The sequence below is a fragment of the Oncorhynchus nerka genome, linkage group LG13 (genome assembly GCF_034236695.1).
Source record: "Oncorhynchus nerka isolate Pitt River linkage group LG13, Oner_Uvic_2.0, whole genome shotgun sequence".
In the NCBI taxonomy this organism is placed as follows: domain Eukaryota; kingdom Metazoa; phylum Chordata; class Actinopteri; order Salmoniformes; family Salmonidae; genus Oncorhynchus; species Oncorhynchus nerka.
Window position 1 is genome coordinate 70,620,966 of NC_088408.1, and position 25,638 is coordinate 70,646,603.

The 25,638-nt window shown below is 41.3% G+C and overlaps 2 protein-coding genes across 3 annotated transcripts in view; one reads left to right on the forward strand and one right to left on the reverse strand.

The window, feature by feature from the left end:
- Positions 1-1,759, forward strand: part of bin3 (bridging integrator 3) — a 40,502-nt gene extending 38,743 nt beyond the window's left edge. Inside the window, exon 9 of the mRNA XM_029678012.2 lies at positions 517-1,759. Within this exon, the coding sequence (XP_029533872.1) occupies positions 517-663 (147 nt within the window). The 3' untranslated portion in view covers positions 664-1,759. The remainder of the gene's footprint in view (positions 1-516) is intronic.
- LOC115140020 (long-chain-fatty-acid--CoA ligase 1-like) lies at positions 1,422-25,460 on the reverse strand. Of its 2 annotated transcripts, none has more exons than XM_029678011.2 (21): positions 25,358-25,460; positions 10,709-10,953; positions 9,901-10,015; positions 9,730-9,794; positions 9,506-9,607; positions 9,211-9,310; positions 8,921-9,099; positions 8,731-8,763; positions 8,581-8,632; positions 8,283-8,356; positions 7,939-8,016; positions 7,703-7,837; positions 7,474-7,608; positions 7,277-7,372; positions 7,097-7,169; positions 6,901-6,989; positions 3,585-3,701; positions 3,340-3,483; positions 3,146-3,247; positions 2,961-3,032; positions 1,422-2,516 (listed from the first exon to the last, which is right to left on the reverse strand). In XM_029678011.2, exons 2-21 carry the CDS (start codon positions 10,949-10,951, stop codon positions 2,376-2,378), a joined length of 2,145 nt encoding a protein of 714 aa, XP_029533871.1. In that variant the 5' UTR covers positions 10,952-10,953; positions 25,358-25,460; the 3' UTR covers positions 1,422-2,375. The 2 variants fall into 2 exon arrangements, with proteins under 2 accessions (XP_029533871.1, XP_029533870.2); XM_029678010.2 differs by lacking the exon at positions 25,358-25,460 and adding an exon at positions 11,118-11,229.
- Positions 25,461-25,638: the final 178 nt, after the last annotated feature.

Consider the following 25,638-nt stretch of genomic DNA (forward strand, 5'->3'; position numbering starts at 1 on the left):
GCTATTATTTTATTCCAACCTCTATATAGAACAGAACAAACGTGCACATTTGCAAATAAATCAGAAATGCCCCCTTAAGTGTACTGTAGCATATGCATCGCTGCATGAATAAATATTGAAATGTGTGTGGGTTTCAAGGGGTTGTATTTCCCAGTACTTTCATTCTCGGCCCACTCTTCTGGAGTCTTGTAATGTGATTAAAGTCTATTAATCATCAAAGTATCTCTCCTGGGATTCTGACTCATGAACTGGGGGAAGAAGCAGGGGTGGGATGTGTCAGGAAAGCTTTCAGTGAACACTCTCTATCTCATGTTGCGATTGGAAGAGAAAAGGCAGGGTCACTACCCACTGAAGGTCTGGGGTTTGTTTTAGTTCTCCGGGCTCACTCCTTTACTTTGAATGGCTTTTCATTAGTGGAGGTGAAGGGCTGTAGGACCAGCCTCTGCATGTTGTAAGTAAAACTGTAAACGTAAGACCCTTTCCCTAACCATTCCATTCTTTCCTTATCTCTTTCAGGTGGTGTACTTCACAGAGATGCACAATATCTTCAGTGAGTTGACGGATCAGATCGACCAGGCAGGGCTGACTGATGAGCAGAGGGAGAGGGAGAACGAGGCCAAGTTGAATGAGCTGCGTGCTCTGTCCATTGTCGCTGATGACTGAGAGAACAAGAAGGGCTCCCTCTAAACCTCTGGCCTTGCCTCCTTTCACACCTCAGTGAATGGATTTCTCTTTTTCAGGATCCTTCTCACTGTGAAAATGGACCGCTTTGGTCATAGCCTAATCATTAATAGCTTTCTTGCACTAATCTCCTCTCTCCTGACATCGAAAGAAACAGAGCAACTGCCACATTTACCAAGCCATCAGCCAATATGTATATATTTTTTAAATCATGTAATGAAACCGTTCTAAGAACTTGTGGTTCACACCATAAAATTACAAATAGTACTATAGATTTATAAGATCCCTGTGGGTCGCTCCATACTCAACTTTGAATCCGTTTTCTAGTCATTTCCAAATCAAGGTATGTACCAAAATATGCATTTCATCAAGTCTATGTATACCAGGAAATTAATTTATTGAAACAAATTGGATAGTACTGTATGCGAACTTGAGGATGAAATGTGACTCAGGGTGGTGGGTCGAATCGCTCCATTTGTGTTATTCACTATTTCCCCACACTGATCTAGCATGTGCATTGTGGACCGGGAACTTAGAGGTAAAAAGGATATTGAAAGTTACCTGTAGTATAACACTAGCCACTCCAGCTTCCTATCATGTCAATGTCATTATTCTTCAGATCTGGGATGGTGCCTGTATAAAGGAGTGGCAACATTTCTTTGGCTGTTGCCTAATTGTCCCCTGCTTCTGAAAGGTTAAGGAATCTGACATTGACTGAGATGGTCCTTTTTACCCGTCGCATAGGTTTAGAGGACTTGCTTTCCAAAACAAATGCTGTTGCTCCCTCTAGTGGCACTTTCATTTGACCATATCTACGTTCTTTGTCATGTTGAGGGAAACCTCTTGCCTTTTGTTAGTGGACAGCTATGCACAAAATGCATTTGACTAAATTAGCGTAGATTTGTTTTAAACTTCTGACAGGCCTGGCTCAACATTGAGTGAGATACTTGACATGTAATCTATTAAGTGTGGGTTTTATTATTTTTGTTACCATCTGTTTAAACTTTTTTTGCACAATCATGCAATACATGGGTTTCCTTCATTGTTCAACTAAATAAAACTGAAATATAATAATTTATTTTCAGGAAAACGTACAAGAATATTTCTACATTGTTGGGCTCACTGGCCACTATTTCATCAGCATTCTGACTCAACGGTACCTTGGATGAATGAGCTACTGTAACTCATTCACTGAGAACACTAAACAGTCATATCTAGAATCAGAGTAAGTAATGTACACTTCAGAAGCAGCCTTCGAGGTTTAGAGTCTATATTTATTAATCAGAATCAGGCCATTACCAGGCCCAGGTCGTCTACTTGCCCGCTGCTCTCTAAAGTGGAGCTGTAGCCATTTCTATGGCTAGGTTTTTTGCGTGGACAACATTGGCGCATTTGTTTGGTCCCATTCAATGTTGTTCCTCTGTCGATGATATGTAAACAATGAAAATATATTTAACATACTGATGTACAAGACGCAGCGTTGAGTCAAACTGAAATTCCCTGAAACCGTACCAAACGTGTTTGATAGTATTTGAGCTAAGTACTGTAGGAATGTCTGTTGTCTTGGCTACATGCTCAGTTTAGTACTATAGACCGTGAGATCCCGTAAACTGCATATCTTTGTCTAGTGACAGGAAACATACAGTTCATGTAAATGTCAGTGGAATGAGTGTATTACATTGGATTGAGGTCTACTAGATGACTGTTGTGCTGTACATGTTTGTGATCTGTTCCTGGAAGACCCTGCGGATGTCTACTCGTCTGCTCTTCAGGGTGGGGGTGAGAAGGCCGTTGCTCACAGTGAACATCTCTGGATGCAGGTGCAGGTCCTTCAGCTGACAGTGAGGAAAGAGATGGCAACACTATCAGTGTTGTATTCAGTTCTGTTAAACCATGGCACCATTTGTTACAAGTACAAAGTCGATGTATGAATGTATTCAGCTTCTACCCCCAAGCCATAAGACTGCTGGACAATTAACCAAACAGCCACTGGATTATTTTAACACCCCCCCCCCCCATTTTTTTTTTTTTTTTTTACACTGCGGCTACTCGCTGTTTATTGCCTATGCATAGTCACTTCACCCCTACCTACATGTACAAATTACTTGACTAACCAGTACCCCCGCACATTGAGTAACCCCTGTATATAGCCTCGTTATTTTATAGTGTTACTTTAGCTTATTTGGTAAATATTTTATAAACTCTACTTTTGGTTAAGGGCTTGTAATTAACCATATACATGTTGTATTCGGCACGTGACAAATAGTTTGATTCCTCACCTGCTCAAAAGACTTCAGCCCAGCTTCCTTCCCCATGGCTGTCATGTCTTCTAACACTGCTTTCTTCACATCCTGTAGTGATACAAGATTTCAATCAGTACCTGTTGAGTTGATACAAGCCAACAACGGCACACATTGGAAAGTTGCAGATGGCCTATTGTGTGAGCTACGGTGACGTCACATACTGGATGCTGGCAGAGCTCCTTGTAGGATCCAATGATTCCCCTCTCCTTAACCCAATCAATAAACACTTCTGGGTCTGGCACAACAATACCAATCAGGTGAGACTGGAAAAAAAAACAAGTGTGAGAATGATGGTATGTCCCAAAAAAAAGGACTATCCTTTGATAGTGAATATAAGAGTACCGGTATCTCATACCTTTAAGCTGTCACCATGCACAAAGACCTGTAGCACAGGGACACAACGCATGTAGACGTTCTCAATCCTTTCAGGGGCGATGTACTCTCCCTGGGACAGCTTGAAGATATGCTTCTTCCTGTCTATGATGCGAAGTGTCCCATTCTAACAGGAAAACATATGAACACACATTCACATACAAATGTATATGACTTGACTGGAGTATCTAGTGATCATATTTTGTCCTATATTGTAACCCAGCTCACCAGTAACCACTGGCCCACATCTCCACTGTGCAGCCAGCCATCGCTATCCAGGGCCTCTGCTGTTTTCTCCTCATCCTTCAGGTAACCCCGGAACACACTGTGGCCACGGATACAGATCTAACAAAGCATAAAGTTTGGAACAGCGTTAACCAATTTGTTCCCAAATGTCACAACGCAAATCTTATGCTATTAGTAACACTGACATTAATCCATATTTAAGTTTACTTACACCTTAGCCAAATACATTTAAACTCAGTTTCACAATTCCTGACAGTTAATCCTCATAACTCAGTCTTAGGTCAGTTTGGATCACTTTATTTTAAGAATTTGAAATGTCAGAATAGAGAATTATTTATTTGAGCTTTTATTTCTTTCATCATATTCCCAGTGGGTCAGAAGTTCACATACACTCAATTAGTATTTGGTAGCATTGCCTTTCATTTGTTTAACTTGGGTCAAACGTTTCAGGTAGCCTTCCACAATAAGTTGGGTGAATTTGGGCCCGTTCCTCCTAACAGAGCTGGTGTAACCGAGTCAGGTTTGTAGGCCTCCTTGCTCGCACGCCTTTTCAGTTCTGCTCACATTTTCCATAGGCTTGAGATCAGGGCTTTGTGATGGCGAATCCAATACCTTCACTTTGTTGTACTTAAGCCATTTTGCAACAGCTTTGGAAGTATGCTTTGAGTCATTATCCATTTGGAAGACCCATTTGCAACCAAACTAACTTCCTGACTGATGTCTTGAGATGTTGCTTCAATGTATCAACATCATTTCCCTATAACATGCCATCTATTTTGTGAAATGCACCAGTCCCTCCTGCAGCAAAGCACCCCCACAACATACTGCCACCCCCGTACTTCACGGTTGGGATGGTGTTCTTCAGCTTGCAAGCCTCCCCCTTTTTCATCCAAACATAACGATGGTCATTATGGCCAAACAGTTTTATTTTTGTTTCATCAGACCAGAGGACATTTCTCCAAAAAGTACGATCTTTGTCCCCATGTGCAGTTGCAAAGCGTAGTTTAATGGCGGTTTTGGAGCAGTGGCTTCTTCCTTGCTGAGCGGCCTTTCAGGTTATGTCAATATAGGACTCGTTTTACTGTGGATGTAGATGCTTTTGTACCTTTCCTCCAGCATCTTCACAAGGTCCTTTTGCTGCTGTTCTGGGATTGATTTGCACTTTTCGAACCAAAGTACGGTCATCTCTAGGAAACAGAACGCTTCCTGAGCGGTGTGACGGCTGCGTGGTCCAATGGCGTTTATACTTGTGTACTATTGTTTGTACAGATAAAGTGATACCTTCAGGCATTTTGAAATTGCTTCCAAGGATGAGCCAGACTTGTGGAGGTCTACAAAAAAATGTATGAGGTCTTGGCTGATTTCTTTTGATTTTCCCATGATGCCAAGCAAAGAGGCAGAGTTTGAAGGTAGGCCTTGAAATACATCCACAGGTACACCTCCAATTGACTCAAATGATGTCAATTAGCCTGTCAGAAGCTTCTAAAACCATGACATTTTCTGCAATTTTCCAAGCTGTTTAAAAGGCACAGTCAACTTAGCATGTAAACTTCTGACCCACTGGAATTGTGACTGAAATAATCTGTCTAAACAATTGTTGGAAAAATTACTTGACGTCTACTTTGTGCATGACGTCCTAACCAACTGGCCAAAACTATAGTTTGTTAACAAGAAATTTGTGGAGTGGTTGAAAGACGAGTTAATGACTACAGCCTAAGTGCATGTAAACTTCCCACTTCAACTGTATGTACATACAGTATCCGTCAAAAGTTGACACCTACTCATTCAAGTGTTACTTAAAAAAAATGTACACTAGATTCTTCAAAGTAGCCACCCTTTGCCTTGATGACAGCTTTGCACACTTGGCATTCTCTCAACCAGCTTCATGAGGACTACCACAGGAAAGTAAGAACCAAAGTTACCTCTGCTACAGGGGATACATTTATTAGTTAACAGCACCTCAGATTGCAGCCCAAATAAATGCTACAAAGTTCATCACAACATCAACTGTTCAGAGGAGACTGAGTCAGGCTTTCATCGTCAAATTGCTGAACCACTACTAAAGGACACCAATAAGAAGACTTTCTTGGGCCAAGAAACACGAAATCTGTCCTTTGGTCTGATGAGTCCAAACTTGAGATTTTTGGTTCCAACCGACGTGTCTTTGTGAGACGCAGAATAGGTGAACGGATGATCTACGCATGTGGTTCCCATCATGGTGGAGGTGGTGTGATGGTGCTTTGCTGGTGACAGTGATTTATTTATAATTGAAGGCACACTTAACCAGCATGGCTGCCACAGCATTCTGCTGTGATACACCATTCCATCTGGTTTGCGCTTAGTGGGACTATCATTTTGTTTTTCAACAGGACAGGCTGTGTAAGGGCTATTTGACAGAGGAGTGTGATGAGTGCTGCATCAGATGACCTGTCCTCCACAATTACCAAACCTTAACCCAATTGAAATGGTTTGGGATGAGTTGGACCGCAGAGTGAAGGAAAGCAGCCAACAAGTGCTCAGCATATGTGGAAACTCCTTAACTGTTGGAAAAGCATTCCAGGTGAAGCTGGTTGACAGAATGCCAAGAGTGTGCAAAGCTGTCATCAAGGCAAAGGGTGGCTACTTTGAAGAATCTAAAATATACCAACATTGTTGGTTACTACACGATTCCATGTCTTCACTATTATTCTACAATGTAGAAACCCCATAATGACAAAGCAAAAAAGGGTTATTAAAAAATTCTATAATTTTTTTTTTAGAAGACTATAACGTAACAAATGTGGAAAATTGCATTTCCGAATGCACTGTATACAAAGTTAGCGCCACTGTATTTTCCCATTGGTCACAAATGTGACCGCTAAGATATTTTCATATGCCATGAGCATCATGGATTCACTATTGAAAATGAAGGCATAAATGTAAACTCAACCCTTTAAACATTACATTTACAAAGACAATATTTTTTCAAACTGTTGAATACAGAATTCTGGTGTCAAATTCGTCTGTAAAAGTATGCCTTGTAGATGTGTGGTCTTGTGACCATTGAGAAATCAGCCAAAACTTCTGAATCATACTAGACACCTTTATAATGCATAATGACTTTGTTGATAAATACAACTAACTTCACTAGAGCCTGTAAATTACCCCTCAACAAATCTCACTATTGTGACCAAATGGGTTTTAATATAACATTCGATACACAACAGCCATGGGGATACATTTTTTCTGGGTAATTATCCCTGACTCACTATGTTGAAGAACAGCACCGTAATACCATTATGCTTTTTAGACACCTCACCTCTCCTTCTCCGTTCTTGGCATAATAGTTCATATCAGGGATGTCAACCAACTTCACCATTGCACAGGGCAGGGGAGCGCCAACATGGCCTGAGACAGAGTTTCAGAGTATAACCAACACGCAGACATGGGTATCACGGACTAGTCGTCTCCAGATATACGTGGATAGTTTCCCCATTGTCAGAGAGTCCACTTACCTGCACTCCAGTCTCCTGGCATGGAGAAGGTGCAGCCTGCTGTGCATTCAGTCTGCCCGTAACCCTCAAAGATCTGCACAAAGCAGCGGGAATATTCCACATCAAACCTCACATACCCACACTCCCATCAGAAATAAACACACTTAGTCTGAGCTCCAGGCAGGCATTCTCAATTCTCACCAGACAGCCGAGGGTGGCCCTGAGGAAGGAGAGCACGGTGGGGGAGATGGGGGCCGAGGCAGTCAGGATGAACCTCAGATTACCTCCTAAATTAGCCTGAAACCCATGGAAAACAAATAGAATCCCATTACGTCTAACAAATAGAGTTTTCTAAAAGGGTAGACGTTGGGCCACGTTCTATGTGTTCAGTGACTGACCTGAATCCTGTTAAATACCAGCCTGTCCCACAGACTGTTGTTACGTACAACCCCACTGCTGAGCTCAGCCTGCTTCCTCCTCACTGCATAGTGCAGCACTGCCCGGCGCAATCGGGACGTCACAGAGCCTAAGATCTACACAGACACGCATTCACACACAAGAGCATAGAAAATAAAAGGCATATTTTTTTTTTTTAAGTATGTTTGGTACCATAGGATTTGGACTGACCTTGTCGTAGATGCGGTTGAGTAGGCGAGGCACCACTGGAAAGAAAGTGGGTTTCAGAGTCTTAATATCGTCCATGAGTAGGGAGATATCCCCTTGGTAGAATCCTACCCTGGCCCCATGACAGAACATGGACACCTGAGACAGACGTAGGAGCATTTAAAGAACTGTCTGACATGCCCTGAGTCCCCAAGACAGACACATATATTTACTTTTGTAATCAGAAGAGGGTGAACTACCTGAATCATCCTCTCAAACATGTGAGCAAGAGGCAAGTAAGAGATTGACACGTCTTCTTGCCGAATAAAAAATGACCCCTGTGAAATGGAAAGAATTGATACGTAAAACGGTTACACAGTGATAATAGAGGTGGCATACCAAATTAATATGCGATCTAGATTTTACAACGGCAATTAGATGTGCAGTGTATCTTTTAGTAGGACAATAATGGGTCAATTATCTCTATTAAACATCCCATTTATCACAGGAACAGATTGAGAGATGGAACGAGAGATGTAGTGAGATAAATGGGGCGAGCCATGAAACTCCTTCTGAACTTCAGACAGAGGGAGCCAGAACAGACCTCCAGGATCTTAATAACAGAGGAGGAGTTGGAGGCGATGTTGCCGTGGGTGATCATGGCTCCCTTCGGCTTTCCTGGCCAAATAAACAGAACACAGTTTAGTTTGGAGGAGGGCATTACTGCACGGCTCTGTGCAGCACAAGAATTCATCTCATAACATAATGAGAGGTTGTCAGTGGGCCCCCATGGGCACATCTCTAGTAGCGTGGGTAAATGCTTTAGTATATGATTAACATGCAGGGTAGTGGGGGTAGGCTACATGAGGACTCACACAGAGATCTATAAAAACAAATGGTACCTGTGGTTCCACTGGTGAAGCACACGACTGCCAGGTCCTGGGGTTTTGGTGGCTGCAACAAAAAGACAGATGAATGACAACAGGATCAAGAACAGCAGTGAAACAACAAAAAACATCAATGAGACCTTATCAACATTGAGGAAAACTCACCATAGGATCTTTGAGGTTCTGTCGTCCAAGTACCTGCAATATGCAGGGTCATGTCACACTGTGATAGTATGTGGTAATCAAGATGTCTTCTAATCTAACCCCATGGCATGGGACTTCTCTCTCAACTAAAGCCAGCATCTATTCTAGCAATTCATCATATTTACATTGTCTGCAGCTACCCTCTTCTCACCATGAGCTGTGTGAGTTCTAGGATCTCCACTCCACAGTTCTTGCCCCTCTCCACTATGGCATCACTGCAGTCATTAAAGAGCACCAGACAGGAGAGAGTGGGTGTTGCACCTTTCTCCTTATTCCCCAGAAGGGACTCTGCCTTCTCCTCCTTGTCACAGATCACCAGTGAGATCTCCGCTAGGAGGTGAAACAGCGACAATCAACATGAATAGTTGTAGGCCAGTGGTATGGGAGTGTACTGATTTATAGATACACATTTAATTTTGTAGCAGAGTATCCCAGCCTTACCCAGGTTGAGGATATGCACCATGGCCTCCTCTCCAAGTGTGTCATACAGGGGCACCACGGCCATAGAGAAAGTGTAGCAGGCCAGCTCTGAAATGACCCACTGCCACCAACAGAGGGAGACAGAGCAACGCTATTAGAACGACAGATCCCAGACTCCTTCCTAACTGATGCTTGGTCACTACATTGCTGGAGTCTCTACAAGGACAGTGCTCTAACAGAGGGAAGCCTTAGGGTTAAACATAATGGCATTTCACTACATAAAAATAATAGGGAAGGAATGTGTAGCCTTCTGTACCTCTGGTCTGTTCTGGGCAAATATTCCAACAAACTGCTGAGGGTTTGGTTGGCAGCCTTTGCTCAAAAGCCCAGAGCCCAGCACCTGTGCCTGTTCAGCCACCTAAAACAGAGAACAATCAGACAAACAATAATACAATCCTTGAATAGAGCTTGAGCATATTTGTATGCTTGTATACGTGTATTCTCATTGTAAATAGTAATAATGACCAAAGATCCACAGACCTCAGTGTAGGAGATCCACTGGTACGGTTCCCCAGGTTTCCTGAAGCCAAGGCATGGGCCGTTCCCTGTGCATCAACACAATCTCATCAGGTACACTCTGGCATGTCTGGTAAATAGCCCATGTCTGCTCCTATAACTAGCCTGTTAGTCCACTGTGTCCAGCTAGCTCACCTGCCACCCTCAGTCCTCTCTGGAACATGTCATAGGCTGTCCTGGTGTCATCATAGTAGAACTCCAACAGGGCATCGTCCTTGAGCAAAGCTGAACGCCTCCAATTGGGCTCTCCCTGCAACACAGACTGTATTAAAAACTCTCCCTATTCAGCTCTTTAACCTTGTTTTTACCGAGGGCTAACATGTGTCCTTTGTCCTGATCTTATTTATATTCTGATTGTGCCCACATTGTAGCCGTTGCACCTACACATGGCAGTAAAATGTGTCTCTTATCCAACCACTGTCCGCATTGTGACCGCATATCCTGCTCACTCCCTGTATGCAAATTAATTGACAATATGCTTTCTAAATATTATTTATTGAATTATTTTAACACATATTGATGCCATAAGTCAATGGCATCACTTGTCAATGACTAGAGGGCGGGATAAAGATGATTTAAATGATTTCACTGTCCAGATCCGTCTACACTTGCAAGGTATCCAGACAATGATGTAGGACTACCTCCGAGGGTGGTCAGGAAGATTTGATCACAATCCGATCAATGAGTCTTTTAATCATCTACACCCGTTTAAAAAATGTTGCCAATCAGAATGTGGACAAAGGGCATGTTAGAACCAGGTATAAACAGGACTTGGGATGTAATCTATGTTAATTAGTTATTATAACTGAAATCCAAAACACTACGATGAATACAACTACTATCCATCACACAAACGAGCACTTGACTGTTCTGGATAAATATAACTCCTACTATTCTTTCACTCAGCTTCTACTTAAAAGCTTCTAGAACATAATGCGCTCACCTGTACAGCGATAGACTGGGCATTGAGATCACAGGGGGGCTGCATGGGCCGACGGCGGGTCACCAGCCAGTATGCAGTGAGGGAGGCCAGAGCCCCTATACCCAGCAGAGAGGAGGGGGACCGAGAGAGAGAGGAGAGGGAAAAAGAGGATGACGAAGGGAGAAGGCTCCAGAAGTCCTCCCTCACAGGTCCCCAAACCCCCCCACTGGAGTGAAGGGACTGTAACCACTCCTGAAAATGCATAGCTGTGAGAGAAAAAGAGAGAAAGAAACGTGTGTTTGCCTGAATGAATGAGAGAAATGTAATGAGTGTAACACTGAAAGGGTGTCACGTTGTCTAATGACTGGAGCAGGAATACGTAATAGGGTGTTTAATTTTCTCCACCCAAACAAAAGAACGATGTGTAAACCTCCAAATAATACACGTGACGAGACCCGTAAACCAAGTGCACAGCGAGGGAACACTTCGCATGGAAGCCGATACAACAGCACAGGATCAACGGACATTGTAACAGAGGGCACATATATAACATACTAATCAGGGAGAATGGGAACCAGATGTGCGTAATGAGACAAGACAGTCCGGGGTTGGTGTTAATGAATCCAGTTCAGTGACGCCTAGAAGGCCGGTGACGTAGACCTCCGGAGCTGGTGAACGGAATGAGCAGTAGTACCGGGGGATCCGTGAAGTTGAAGTAATTACATCCAGGAATTCTCAACAAACTTGTGAAAATACGTCCACATAGGTGCTATTGTACTTTAGAAACAGAACATAAAGCATCTGCTGTAAGCAGGAAAGAGTAGCTAAACTCCCCTATACAATAGCATTCAACATGTCAGTTTCCGGGACAAGAGGGGCTGAGAGGGGTCAATCTTTATGGTACAAATAAGAATTCAAGTGACTGAAATCCTATACAGTACAAAATGAATACAACAAAATTACAACAAACAAACTTGACCACTAAAACTAAATACTGCAACATCCCGTTTTGATCATTTTAAAAAGCCCAGCTAAAGCACACTGGCCCTCTGGCTCAGCAGACAGACAGGGGTACTGAGGAGAGAATGGATGGCTGGGGTGTATAGGGGAGAGGGACTCGGAAGTAATCATGATTGGCTAAACAGAAAGAGGCACTATTGAGGTTACTCTCAGTCATGCTGTGTCCACTGACAGAAATGGAGCTAGAGAGAGGAGAAAAGAGAGAGAGTGAGTGAGCGAGAGAATAGTTGCATACAGTAACAGAGTTTGGTGGCAAGATGGGGTGAGGGGGTGGGACAGTGTGGTGGCCCGTAGGTCCACCCTCATGTTTCCCTGTCAGTCTGTAATTGCTCACAACCAAACCAGTGTGAGAGAAAAAAAACCTGGGCACAATACGTTAACCCAAACAAATGTTTTTTTTCACACCCTCCTGTCTTCTAAAATCTCTTATGTCACTCCAATATATGAGTTTGCCCACCGTTCCACTTCCTCTCCATCTGCACATGGAATTCACTTCACCAAATAAAACCCCCTCCTCCATACCCCTCAACCTCTCACCTACTTCCTCCCCCTTCTTCCAAAAGTAAAGGGGATAAAGAGTGATGTCACCCCCTCTCCTTCAGTCTTTAAACCAAGCCGACCATGTCCCAGTACACGCCCCTGGAGAATAAAATGACCATCATTCTTTTTCTCATTACTTTTTCATAAAGTCATTAGAAAGTTCTAGGACCTCTCCAAATGCACAATATCTAGCCAGAACATATCAAATGCTCAGATAAAAGGCTTAGATTGCTCTGTCGGTATTGTCGCATAATTCATACTGTGCCCAGCATCCACAATAATAAATCATTTGAATGCTGTTAGCTGATAAAATAAAAAATAGGACAACAATTGGCCCAAGTGTTGCACTACAATAGAAGCCAACACCTGCTGAAAAGTTGCAGATGGAGTTTGGAAGGTCCCCATGTCTCTTTTGACGTATACAAAGAGAAAATAAATTAGCTTTCATATGACACATGAAGAAAAATGGTTTGTTGAGAGGAGTATACTCCCCTATGTTCCTGTCTTTCTCTCTTTATCTAGACTTTAATATTCTCTCCTTTCCTCCTGCAGTCCCATTCATAATGGCTATTGTCAGAGCCAGACAGAGACTATTGTGCTTCCCTGGCACTTACTCCCAAACAGAAATGAGAACAGAAATGAGAGAAAGGGAATAATGGAGACATGTCAAACAGTTACTAAGCATATTATATATCTAAGAGGGATTAAATACACCCATTTTAGGCCTCTAACATGTGTATCTGCTGTGTTGTAACGTATAGATATAACACTACAATCTGGAATGAATCACCTATACTGCTCAGTAAGGTACGCATTAAAAGCTGCCGTAAAGCACCAGCTTAGTTTCAAAATGAAGTAACAAATACTTAAGACACCCAAGGGCAGTTTGCATGTCTGTGCATATTCACTCTTGCTGGCTGGCAGATATAGACCAAATTGAGCAACAGTAAGACAAAAACAGAAACCATACCATTTGTAAATAAGAATATTTGATGATGCAATACTTGTCTGTGGAAAGTATTGCATCCACTATCGCTATCCTCATTGTCTTTGCACTAAAATAACATAGGGGCCTGTTTAACTACACACCTGGGGCTCCGTTCCACAGGAGAGAGGTGCACGGGGGAATGTGGTTGGTAAGGGACTTCCTCATCAAGCAGAGAGATTAAGCAGTGTTTTCCAGATTTCCAGTGATCAAAAGCCACCACAATACTAACGTGAGATTAGTGAATGAGAGAGTAAGGAGAGAGAGAGAGAGAGAGAGTGAAATGCACTGGTGTTTTCTGGCTGTGATTCCCAAATGAAGCGTGAAAAACACAGTCATAATGAAGGTTTTGGGAAGGGGAAGGCGATGGAGAGGAAGAAAGGAGGCAAGCTATGCGTCACGATTTAGGGCTGCTGGGATGATGAACTGTCCAGGAGCAGACAGAGCAGAGCAGAGACGCCCTTCTAGTCAACACATACTCAAAGAACACAGGAGGCCTTTGCAGCACTCCTACCACCATCATTAGACTTCCATAGTTTATTGATTAAAAGAAGGACCTATCTGAAATAAGGTTAAACATATATAATAGAGCTGGGCAATATGGACATAAAATCCAAAAGGGGGCGCAATGATGTCTGCAGTTTATTGTTGTAGATCATCAGGGCCAGGTTTTTTTTTTTTACATCAATTGCTTTCAGGGCTCGACGCACCTCAGACAAGAGAAGGGCGAGAAGGAGTGCTCGGGAGTGTTAGGTAATTACACAGGGGACTCATGTTGACCTTTAACCCTATCAAATAATCTACCTGCATCAAGAACATTTCGATTTAAAAGAGTTCAGAATAGAGGTCAACCAGCAGTTGTTAAGGGAGCTGTACATTTTTTTGTTGCATTCTAAACCTTTCACTACTTGCCAAAATTTGGAAGGATTATTCATATTATCAGCAGTAGATTTGAGGTAGAGGTCTGCTTTCAGTTTTTGTCATAGCCACACCCTAATTCCGAAAGCGTTTAAAACCCATCCAATCATCAGCTGAATCAGACCATCTTGCTTTAGCCCAAATAGCATTCCGTTTCCTTATGATTTCAGATAGTTCATCTGAGAACCAAGGGTTATCTCTGCCATTAATTCTGTATTGTTGGAAAAGGGCATGCTTGTTGTATATATCCTGGAATGCTTTATGGAAGTAATGCTTTATGGAAGTAAGAAAAGGCTGAATTCAACTCTATTCCAGGCTATGTTAAAATCCCTGAGTATTAAACTTCTTCCAGTTCATTTTCATGATGATAGGTAGTGGAGGTAGTTTAGGAATTTTACCATCCCTTTACAAAGGCAACAGCCCGGTGATCACTTGTAAAATTTGTAAAAACACCAGAAGCATTAAAACGATGTGGAATCAAAGAGGATTTTAGAGGACACTTTACATTCAACCTTGTTACATTGTTACACAGATACTTGAGTTGATCAGAGTTGGATGTCAACCAGTGTAGGTTCAGGACACCCTTACCTAAACATCAGACTATTATCATGGTTACACCACAGCTCTGACACGCACACTTAGCCCACCAAACATGCCACCAGGGGTCTTTTCCCCAAATCCAGAACAAATTTAAGAAAACGTACAGTATTATATAGAGACCTTATTGCATGGAACTTCCTTCCATCTCATATTGCTCAAATAAACAGGAAACCTGGTTTTAAAAAACAGATAAAGCAACACCTCGTGGTACAACGCCTCTCACCTATTTGACCTAGATAGTTTGTGTGTATGCATTGATATGTAGGCTACGTGTGCCTTTTTAAAAATGTATGTTGTTCTGTCCTTGAGCTGTTCTTGTCTAATGATGTTCTGTATTATGTCATTCTGTATTATATTTCATGTTTTGTGTGGACCCACTGCTTTTGCAACAGCTAATGGAGATCTTAATAAAATACCAAATACCATGGATATCAGTCAGAAAGAAGTCGCTGTAAAAAAATATGCAATAGTCTCTACAAGGCAGAATGTTGAATAAAATTATATTTACACTTATTTTACCGGTTGTACACGTTGGTACTTTTGGCAGGTGATAATGTGTCCACAAGAAAGTGTTGTTTACCCGACATTTTGCAGCACCAGTAAGTATTTTTTATCTGTTGACGCATTGCACGTGATGCGCAATATATAAACTGTAACCGAATGTAGTCGTCTGAAGCAGTTTCCTTACAATCAGCTGGAAGTGTTTGCTGTTCGCTTAGGCTCGGCCACATTGTGCAAGTGTTTGTCATGCGAATTGCATCAGTATTGAAAATAAAAACTGGAAATACAAATGATATGCAGACCAGTGTACTGAAGGTCGGGTTGATAACACTTCCCTGTGGATATTTTGTATCAGATTACCTCCGACATCGTGACGAAATCGGCAGACAACAGGTAAAGTAATTTGAAATTAAATTTGTTCATAATTCTGGCTTGTAATGCAAAAATACAATCCAGAGAGCCAGCAATAGCAGATGGGAGTTTATAACAACAGGAGCCCAAAAGAATCAAGGATGTGCAGAGATTTATTTTTAAAGACAGATGATCAAATTGCTTGGGTTTGGTAAGTCAGAATGGTCGCCGAAAACATGTATTTTATGTATACAGCAACACCACCACCCTTACATTTGCAATCTGACCCAAAAATATTGTAGCCATCAATGCCAAAGTCTTTGTCAGTGATAGTGGGGCAAGTGCATGATTTCTCCCAGAACGCAACATGGAATAAACACTCAAAGTTCTCTGCATTTAAGGGGTATCGGGTAGAGCTGTTGCGGTGACCGTATTACCGCCACACCGGCTGAGTCATGAAGGCAGTCAAATTCCACATGACCATTTAGTTACGGTAATTAGACTTCTCCAAGCTCTGATGCTGCTGATGGTCATTAGTGGCCTACCAAACTTGCTAACTGCCTGGTACTCAGCACTCTATTGTCCCTCTAATCACTCTGACATCAATGCAAATGTAATAGAAAATATAATCAAACACTTCATGAGAGCCCATGAGCTCATGTTGCGCTACATTTCTATAGGCTATGAAATTGTGCGAGAAAACAGAGTGATGGCCTCTATTAAAAAGGCCATCAGCTTTCTGTAGGCTAGGCCTACTATATTTACTTATCAACTTTCCTAATATTAAGCACATTGCTTATCTTTACAGCAAGAGTATAGCCTACCTGGCTGACATGAAAATGAACCACAGGAAAAGTGTCCCCCATTCGCTATTTAAGTGCAGAGATGACATGTCTTTTTCCATGCCTCTGTTTTCGAGACAGGTGCATGATAATGGTCCATTCTAAATCAAAACTAATTTCACACATATATTATTTAGTATATGTAAAGACAAGATTAAATCAAGAATAGTCTAATGGGTGACAACAAGCTTTTCACTTGGGAATTATATACAGTTGAAGTTGGAAGTTTACATACACTTAGGTTGGAGTCATTAAAACTCATTTTTCAACCACTCCACAAATTTCTTGTTAACAAACTATAGTTTTGGCAAGTCGGTTAGGACATCTACTTTGTGCATGACACAAGTCATTTTTCAAACAATTGTTTACAGACAGATTATTTAACTTATAATTCACTCTATCACAATTCCAGTGGGTCATAAGTTTACATACACCTAGTTGACTGTGCCTTCAAACAGCTTGGAAAATTCCAGAAAATTATGTCATGGCTTTAAAAGGATGTATTTCAAGGCCTACCTTCAAACTCAGTGCCTCTTTGCTTGACATCATGGGAAAATCAAAAGAAATCAGCCAAGACCTCAGACATTTTTTTGTAGACCTCCACAAGTCTGGCTCATCCTTGGGAGCAATTTCCAAATGTCTGAAGGTACCACTTTCATCTGTACAAACAATAGTATGCAAGTATAAACACCATGGGACCACGCAGCCGTCATAGCATTCAGAAAGGAGACGCATTCTGTCTCCTAGAGAACGGGACCTTGTGAAGATGTTGGAGGAAACAGGTACAAAAGTATCTATATCCACAGTAAAACGAGTCCTAACTCGTAACCTGAAAGGCCGCTCAGCAAGGAAGAAGCCACTGCTCCAAAACCGGCATGAAAAAGACAGACTACGGTTTGCAACTGCACATGAGGACAAAGATCGTAGTTTTTGGAGAAATGTCCTCTGGTCTGATGAAACAAAAATAGAACTGTTTGCCCATAATGGCCATTGTTATGTTTGGAGGAAAAAGGGGGAGGCTTGCGAGCCGAAGAACACCATCCCAACCGTGAAGCACGAGGGTGGCAGCATCATGTTGTGGGGGTGCTTTGCTGCAGGAGGGACTGGTGCACTTCACAAAATAGATGGCATAAAGAGGAAGGGAAATGATGTGGATATATCAAAGCAACATCTCAAGACATCAGTCAGGAAGTTAAAGCTTGGTCGCAAATGGGTCTTCCAAATGGACAATGACCCCAAAGCATACTTCCAAAGTTGTGGCAAAAGAAATAAAAGCTGAAATAAATAATTCTCTCTACTTTTATTCTGACATTTCACATTCTTAAAATAAAGTGGTGATCCTAACTGACCTAAAACAGTGGATTTTTACAAGGATTTGTGAAAAACTGAGTTTAAATGTATTTGGCTAAGGTGTATGTAAACTTCCGAATGATGCCCTCTTAAGGCAAGAAACAATGCCTTGTTTTTTTTACAATATCCGCACAACACATGTAGCCCAGTCCATAGGCCTATATGTTTTGATAAGGTTTGTATGACAACTACAGTGTCCAAATAACTTCTTAAAATGAAGGACATTGATCTGCTTTACAAGGGGTGTAGAGCCTAACTGGCATACCTAAGAAGCAGGTGAGTTTCAAGTTTGTGGAAGATCATTTTCACAATAAAAATGCACCTTTATAATAAAAGCATTACATGCATAATCGCATTTGTGGTCACTTTTGATAATTGTGTTTTCCCGCTAGTGGAACAGTCACACTTATAGCCTACTGCCATGTGCGCATTGCTGCGCCTACATGTGAAGATTTAGCCTAATATTTTATCAACATTTTAAGCTAAACGTTCTCATCTGTTGCTTCAGACTCATTACGTTAAAAAAAAATTGATGCTAGTGGTCGTATTAATTTGAGAACAATCGCATCCCACAACTGTCCCAGACTATGTTTGCAATATTTATTTCTAACACAGAATAGGTCAACTTTTGTACTATGGGGGATAGTAGATTGACATAGGCTAGTGCTTTTGCTATTCGTTAGGCCTACTAAGTAAATGCTATTTCAATATCTTCAATATGCACCTTGGAATTGGATAAGGACAAGCGCAGTTTCATCCTGCATGTGTCTGTCTTCATTTGTAGCCTGTGAGGAAGACCAGATCATGTGGTGCTTCGAAGCAGGGTGCATTTTTTAGGGTGCATTATGGCCACACAAATGGGATGCCGCTGTGAAATTATAGGCATTATCAAGTGCTTGTCAAATTGTGAATGAGAGACTATTGGAGTGTGTACAGTCTGCGCAAAAAAAAACAAGCAGAGCTCATGCCTTTCAAGCAACTTTTTTCAAATCATCATTTAGAGTCGCATCATGCAGCCTTGCAATGTATTAAAAATCTAAACATACAGCCCAACGTTTCTAGAACAACTAAAGTTACAGTAATAACTCTAAATTAAGCATATAGGAGACACCTAATTCTTTGTTCACCGCTCAACACAGAATACCCGGATGTGTGCACTCCCTCATCGTTTGGAGAAAATATCAATTTTATTTTATTCAGCTTTGTTCAATTGTATTCTTCATTCTACAAAATAATATAAAATAACCGGCTGACAACATTTTGTGACCGCCACAGGCCTAGTATCGGGCCCTAAATGCATCATCCTCAGTGTAAGAGTCAAGGTAGACAACAGAAACAGCAACATGTTTGTTTGTAGCCTATCGATCAACGTGAGAAATAACCTAAAGTTTTCTAAGACTCCGGTCTATAGGACTAGGAGGTTGCACACTAATCACAAATAGGCCGAAGCTACAAGAAATAAGCTACAATAAAATAACAATAAAGCCCAAGTAATAAAAATCTAAACGCATACAAGTTCCAGAGTAAAAGTCCACACAAGTTCACAGGCTAAGAATACACTTCAAATCAGAGACTGCAGTGTGTGCATGTAAGTGGGTGCTGGAGTGGTGAGCGAAGATCGGGGGAGAAGGGGGCAAGTGGCAGGGGTACCTGTACCAGACAGGGGGAGCAGGCCTGGGTAGTCGGGAGCAGACTGAAAGGTGGGGTCCAGGCAGTTGGGAGAGGCTTGTGTCGGGAGGCAGGGTGGGAGAGGAGGCTTTCAACCAGACAAGTGTGTGGTGGAGGAGCTTTCAGCAATGGAGCTTTTCAGTGATTAATATCTTTTTGCTTTCTCCAATAAGGATATTTTATATAGCCAAGTAACTTGTTGACTATATCAAAACATTACTGCAGTATTTGGAATGATATTAACAATAAACACTTGCAAACAGACACTCAGAAGCACACAAGACACACAGGTTCAGCTGTGAGGGCTGTGGCAGTCTGACATGATTGACAGGCAAATTTTCGGTTTATCGTCCAAGCTCTAATCTTTAATTAGATTTGACTCCTGTTGACTTAATGTTTTTCCTCTGGTCAGTAAATAAAACAAACATAACATGACAAGTCAGTGACCATTTCAAATCACCTGTGTTTTCATCTGACAAGTGTCCAAGAGTCTTACTCCAAAGTAACCTGTTCTCTGAAACAAACAAGCACTCTGACTGTGTGTTTGTGTACTAAAGCAGCACAGCCCACTCTGCATGAATGGAAACTAGACTTAAGCTGTCCACAGTGTTACCTTACAGATGCAGGATCTTAATTTGATCACCCTGTTACAGGAGAACTTTCCTGCAATGCAGGAAATGTAAAAATGTTTGTATATCAGAGGTTTAAAAAGGCTTCTGAAGTTTGTAATTAGACATTTCTGACTATATTATCCCTTGTGAAAAATGTAGCAACCTCAACAAAAATGTTATAATAATGAATTATAATCAACATAATAATTCATGTGTCCTGCATTAGTGCAGGATTATTTTCCAGCTGTAGCAAACTGAAATTAAGATCCTACAGCTTGCCTCTCCTGTCTGTACCAGAGAGAGAGACAGGACAGTGTGTGATGGGCATTCCGAGTCTTATCGGTGAGCCAGTAATTTTGGCTCCATTCACCTAAAAGAGCCGTTCATTTGCCTCGCAAACGGCTCTTGGTTTAGTGCTTAATTATAAATGGTATGAAAAACCATGAAAAATAGAACATATCTAATGTAAAGGCTAAAAAGTTGACTACTATTATGCCAGACCGTGAAATATGAGTTCAAATACATTTTAAAAATGAAATTAAACCACTTCCAAAAAAAGTGAAGTATTTTTAACACATTGAAAAAGTTTGCGTGAACCAGAATGAGGATTTCTCCTCTAGAGCAACCTGGTCTCAGAGCATTTTGGATTATTCTATTACGTAAAACTAAAACACTATATTTAGTATGATATGTTATTTTTCGTATGGTTTGAATTAATTTGTGGATGTCCATCACCCATTTTGAATGATGTGTAACGAATTACAATTCATACTGTATGGGACTAATTTTCAAAACGTACAATATGTTACAAATTTTCAAAAAGTACAATATGGTATGAATTTTCTAAATGTACCATATGGTACGAATTTGCAATACGTATGATATCTTATGAATTCCAGCTAGGTGGCTAACGTTAGCTAGCTCACTAATGTTAGCTAAACTAGGGATTAGGGTTAAGGTTAGGAGTTAGGTTAAAGGGTGGTTAGCTTCACCTGGAATGCTTTTCCAACAGTCTTCAAGGAGTTCCCACATATGCTGAGCACTTGTTGGCTACTTTTCCTTCACTCTGCAGTCCAACTCATCCCAAACCATCTCAACTGGGTTGAGGTCGGGTGATTGTGGAGGCCAGGTCATCTGATGCAGCACTCCATCACTCTCCTTCTTGGTCAAATAGCACTTACACAGCCTGGAGGTGTGTTGGGTCATTGTCCCTTTAAAAAAAAAATGATAGTCCCACTAAGAGCGAACCAGATAGGATGGCGTATGGCTGCAGAATGCAGTGGTAGCCATGCTGGTTAAGTGTGCCTTGAATTCTAAATAAATCACAGATGGTGTCACCAGCCAAGCATGCTTCCCGGTGGGAACCACACATGCAGAGATTATCCGTTCACCTACTCTGCGTCTCACAAAGACACGGTGGATGGAAGCAAAAATCTCAAACTTGGACTCATCAGACTAAAGGACAGATTTCCACCGGTCTAATGTCCATTGCTCGTGTTTCCTGGCCCAAACAAGTCTCCTCTTCTTATTGATGTCCTTTAGTAATGGTTTCTTTGCAGCAATTCGACCATGAAGGCCTGGTTCACGCAGTCTCTGAACAGTTGATGTTGAGATGTGTCTGTTACTTGAACTCTGTGAAGCATTTATTTGGGCTGCAATCTGAGGTGTAGTTAACTCTAATTAAACGTATCCTCTGCAGCAGAGGTAACTATGGATCTTCCTTTCCTGTGGTGGTCCTCATGAGAGCCAGTTTCATCATAGCCCTGGATGGTTTTAGCAACTGCACTTAAAGAAACTTTCAAAGTTCTTACAATTTTCCGCATTGACTGACCTTCATGTCTTAAAGTAACAATAGACTGTCGTTTCTCTTTGCTTATTTGGAGATGTTCTTGCCATACTATGGACTTGGTCTTTTACCAAATAGGGCTATATTCTAGGGATTAGGGTTACCTTGTCACAACACTGATTGGCTCAAATATATTAAGAAGGAAAGAAATTCCACAAATTCCACAAATTAACTTTTAACAAGGCATATATGTTAATTGAAATGCATTCCAGGTGACTGCCTCATGAAGCTGGTTGAGAGAATGCCAAGAGTGTGCAAAGCTTTCATCAAGGCAAAGGGTGGCTCGTTTGAAGAATCTCAAATATATAATATAATTTGATTTGTTTAACACTTTTTTGGTTACTGAATGATTCCATATGTGTTATTTCATAGTTTTGATGTTTTCACTATTATTCTACAATGTAGAAAATAGTCAAAATAATGAAAAACCCTGGAATGAGTAGGTGTGTCCAAACTCTTCACTGTTATTGTATATATTATATATAAAGTGCATTCAGAAAGTATTCAGACCATTTTGTTCACATTTTGTTACTTTACAGCCTTATTCTAAAATGGAAAACTGAAATATCACATTTAGATAAGCATTCAGATCCTTTACTCAGTACTTTGTTGAAGCACCTTTGGCAGAGACTACAGCCTCAAGTCTGCTTGGGTATGACGCTACAAGCTTGGCACCCCTGTATTTGGGGAGTTTCTCCCATTCTTCTCTGCAGATCCTCTCAAGCTCTGTCAGCTTGGATGGGGAGCATCGCAGCACAGCTATTTCCAGGACTCTCCAGAGATGTTCGACTGGGTTCAAGTTCGGGCTCTGGCTGGGTCACTCAAGGACATTCAGAGACTTATTGTGAAGCCACTCCTGCGTTGTCTTGGCTGTGTGCTTAGGGTCATTTTCCTGTTGGAAGGTGAACCTTGGCCCCAGTCTGAGGTCCTGAGCGCTCTGGAACATGTTTTCATCAAGGAACTCTCTGTACATTGCTCTGTTCATCTTTCCCTCGACACTAACTAGTCTCCCAGTCCCTGCCGCGGAAAAACATCCCCACAGCATGATGTTACCACCACCATGCTTCACCGTAGGGATGGTGGCAGGTTTCTTCCAGACGTGACGCTTGGCATTCAGGCCAAAGAGTTCAATCTTGATTTCATCAGACCAGAGAATCTTGTTTCTCATTATCTCAGAGTCCTTTAAGGGCCTTTTGGCAAACTCCAAGCGGGCTGTCATGTGCCTTTTACTGAGGAGTGGCTTCTGTCTGGCCACTCTACCATAAAGGCCCGATTGGTGGAGTGCTGCAGAGATGGTTGTCCTTCTGGAAGGTTCTCCCATCTCCACCAAGGAACTATGGAACTCTGTCAGAGTGACCATCGGGTTCTTGGTCACCTCCCTGACCAAGGCCCTTCTCCTCCGATTTATCTGTTTGGCTGGGAAGCTAGCTCTAGGAAGAGTCTTGGTGGTTCCAAACTTCTTCCATTTAAGAATGATGGTGGCCACTGTGTTCTTGGGGACTTTCAGTGCTGCAAAAGTTTTTTGGTGCCCTTCCCCAGATCTGTGCCTCGACACAATCCTGTCTCAGAGCTCTAGGGACAATTCCTTCAACCTCATGGCTTGGTTTTTGCTCTGACATGCACTGTCAACTGTGGGACAAGTGGGTGCTTTTCCAAATCTTGTCCAATCAATTGAATTTACCACAGGTGGACTCCAATCAAGTTGTAGAAACATTTCAAGGATGATCAATGGAAACAGGATGTACCTGAGCTCTATTTCGAGTCTCATAGCAAAGGGTCTCAATAATTATGTAAATAAGTTATTTGTATTTGTATTTATTTTTTGCAAACATTTCTAAAAACCTGTTTCGCTTTGTCATTATGGGGTCTTGTGTGTAGATTGATGAGGATTTTTTATTTTTATGCATTTTAGAATAAGGCTGTAATGTAAAAAAAAATGTGGAAAATGGGAAGGGCTTCAAATACATTCAGATTGCACTGCATATATCAGGCCATGTATAGTGAACTCGTACACATTGTAAATATGAAAATAGAATAGAGTCGTGTATGTCAATATCAGACTGCAAACATGACCAATGGCATAACATCTCATCTATATGTAAATTCAACCAAGCAATATGAATACATAAACATCGAATGCACATTTATGCATTGGCAAATGGATCCATAACCAACCCTGTTGCATAGTAATGTGAATAACTGATGATTAATAAGGGAAGCAGTCATGGACAGTCATTACCATCATAGGAATTGTATTAATTGTTTTATTCTGTGTTGCTATTGCATTCATCCCACATAATGCATAGTGCATTTAATGTTTAAAAAAAAATCGAAACCGAAAATCTTTATTATTTTTTAATAACTGAACCCGAAGCGACCTCAAAAAGCATTAATCGCTCAGCACTACTCTCCTCACCACCAGTGAGGAATTGCCATCTTCAGATAATGTTTTTTGTAACTTATCTAAAAAAAAAAATAGCTGTCTGGAGCACAAAAAAGCATCAGTAGCAGTTTGCAAATCAGGGAGTTAAATGAACGGCTCTGTCACAGATACAATTTCGTTCCCGACGTTCACCAAAAAGATCCGTTCGAAAACAGCAGTTCGTTCGCGAACGAACCATCACTACCAGTGTGCCAACTCAGCCCTGCCCAGGCTGTGCATTCCAACAACACGGGACAACTTTCAACACGTTGCCCGTGGTTTCCATAGACAGACATAGACTTCAAGATTACGGCAAAGCAAACACATAGGGGCATTTAGCCAGACATGATTTATAGTGACTGTACAGCATGAACTGCAAAATTAGGAATTCCAAATAACTCAAGCTATACATGGGTTTGGTTCAGCCTTTGTTTTGGGGAAAAGAACGACCACATAATTGTGCAGTTTTTTTCACACCATAAACTACAATTAAAAGTACAGAGACGTGCTGAAGTACATGTATATCCTTCCTTGAAACTGACTGTTTTTGACCATGCATTGTAAAGTTTAGAATATTGTGTTTTTTAGTTACTGTGTGGATATTGGAGTTTTGCCCAATGCTGTAGCTAGCAAAACAAAAGGGCACAATGTTACAACTAAAACCATTTTGGTGAGGTCGAAAATCGTATTTCTGTCCTATCCATGCCAAATATATAAATCAACATGCATCATCTTCAGAACCGACACCTCTGTCTCTCTATCTCCATTGACATAAAATGCAGCAGGACAATTCAAAATTGTCAAAACATTTCAATGCATGTATCGAATGGAAATGATGAACAGGTTAAAACAGTGTATTGCACTTAGACCACGATGGGTAGGCTACTTTGTATCCAATAATAGTGTCACTACTAGTGCGTTACAATTACATACTGTAGCTTATTTCTAGCGAGGACAGAACTTTCCCCATGCCTTTAAAGAAATCGTTTTACAAGTTTCGAGTTACCGCCTCTTACCTGAGTAAAATGTAGATCACCAATGTTCTTCAAATTGTGTTCCCCTACTTCAGCATAAGAAGCGAAATACTCACCCGCCACCACATGCCAAAGTGTTACCCCATGCTACACCCTAACCACCCCTCTTCTTTGACTGACGTCAGCTTGAAAAAAATTATCGTGAGAGAAAAAGCTATTGAACGAGTAAAGCGCGTTACACTGTAACTAAATAAATGCTGGAGGTAATTACATTTTTATATTAATTAAAGTGCTCTAAAACATCCTATGATTTAACAACCAGA

Excerpts from the sequence above, each read along its gene's own strand:
- LOC115140020 (XM_029678010.2), bottom strand. The coding sequence starts at position 11,214 with ATGTCCGTTGATCCTGTGCTGTTGTATCGGCTTCCATGCGAAGTGTTC. Across the intron at positions 10,016-10,708 it reads CCCAGTCTATCGCTGTACAG|GGAGAGCCCAATTGGAGGCG; the intron begins GTGAGCGCATTA and ends TCTGTGTTGCAG. Across the intron at positions 7,609-7,702 it reads TCAACCGCATCTACGACAAG|ATCTTAGGCTCTGTGACGTC; the intron begins GTCAGTCCAAAT and ends GTGTCTGTGTAG.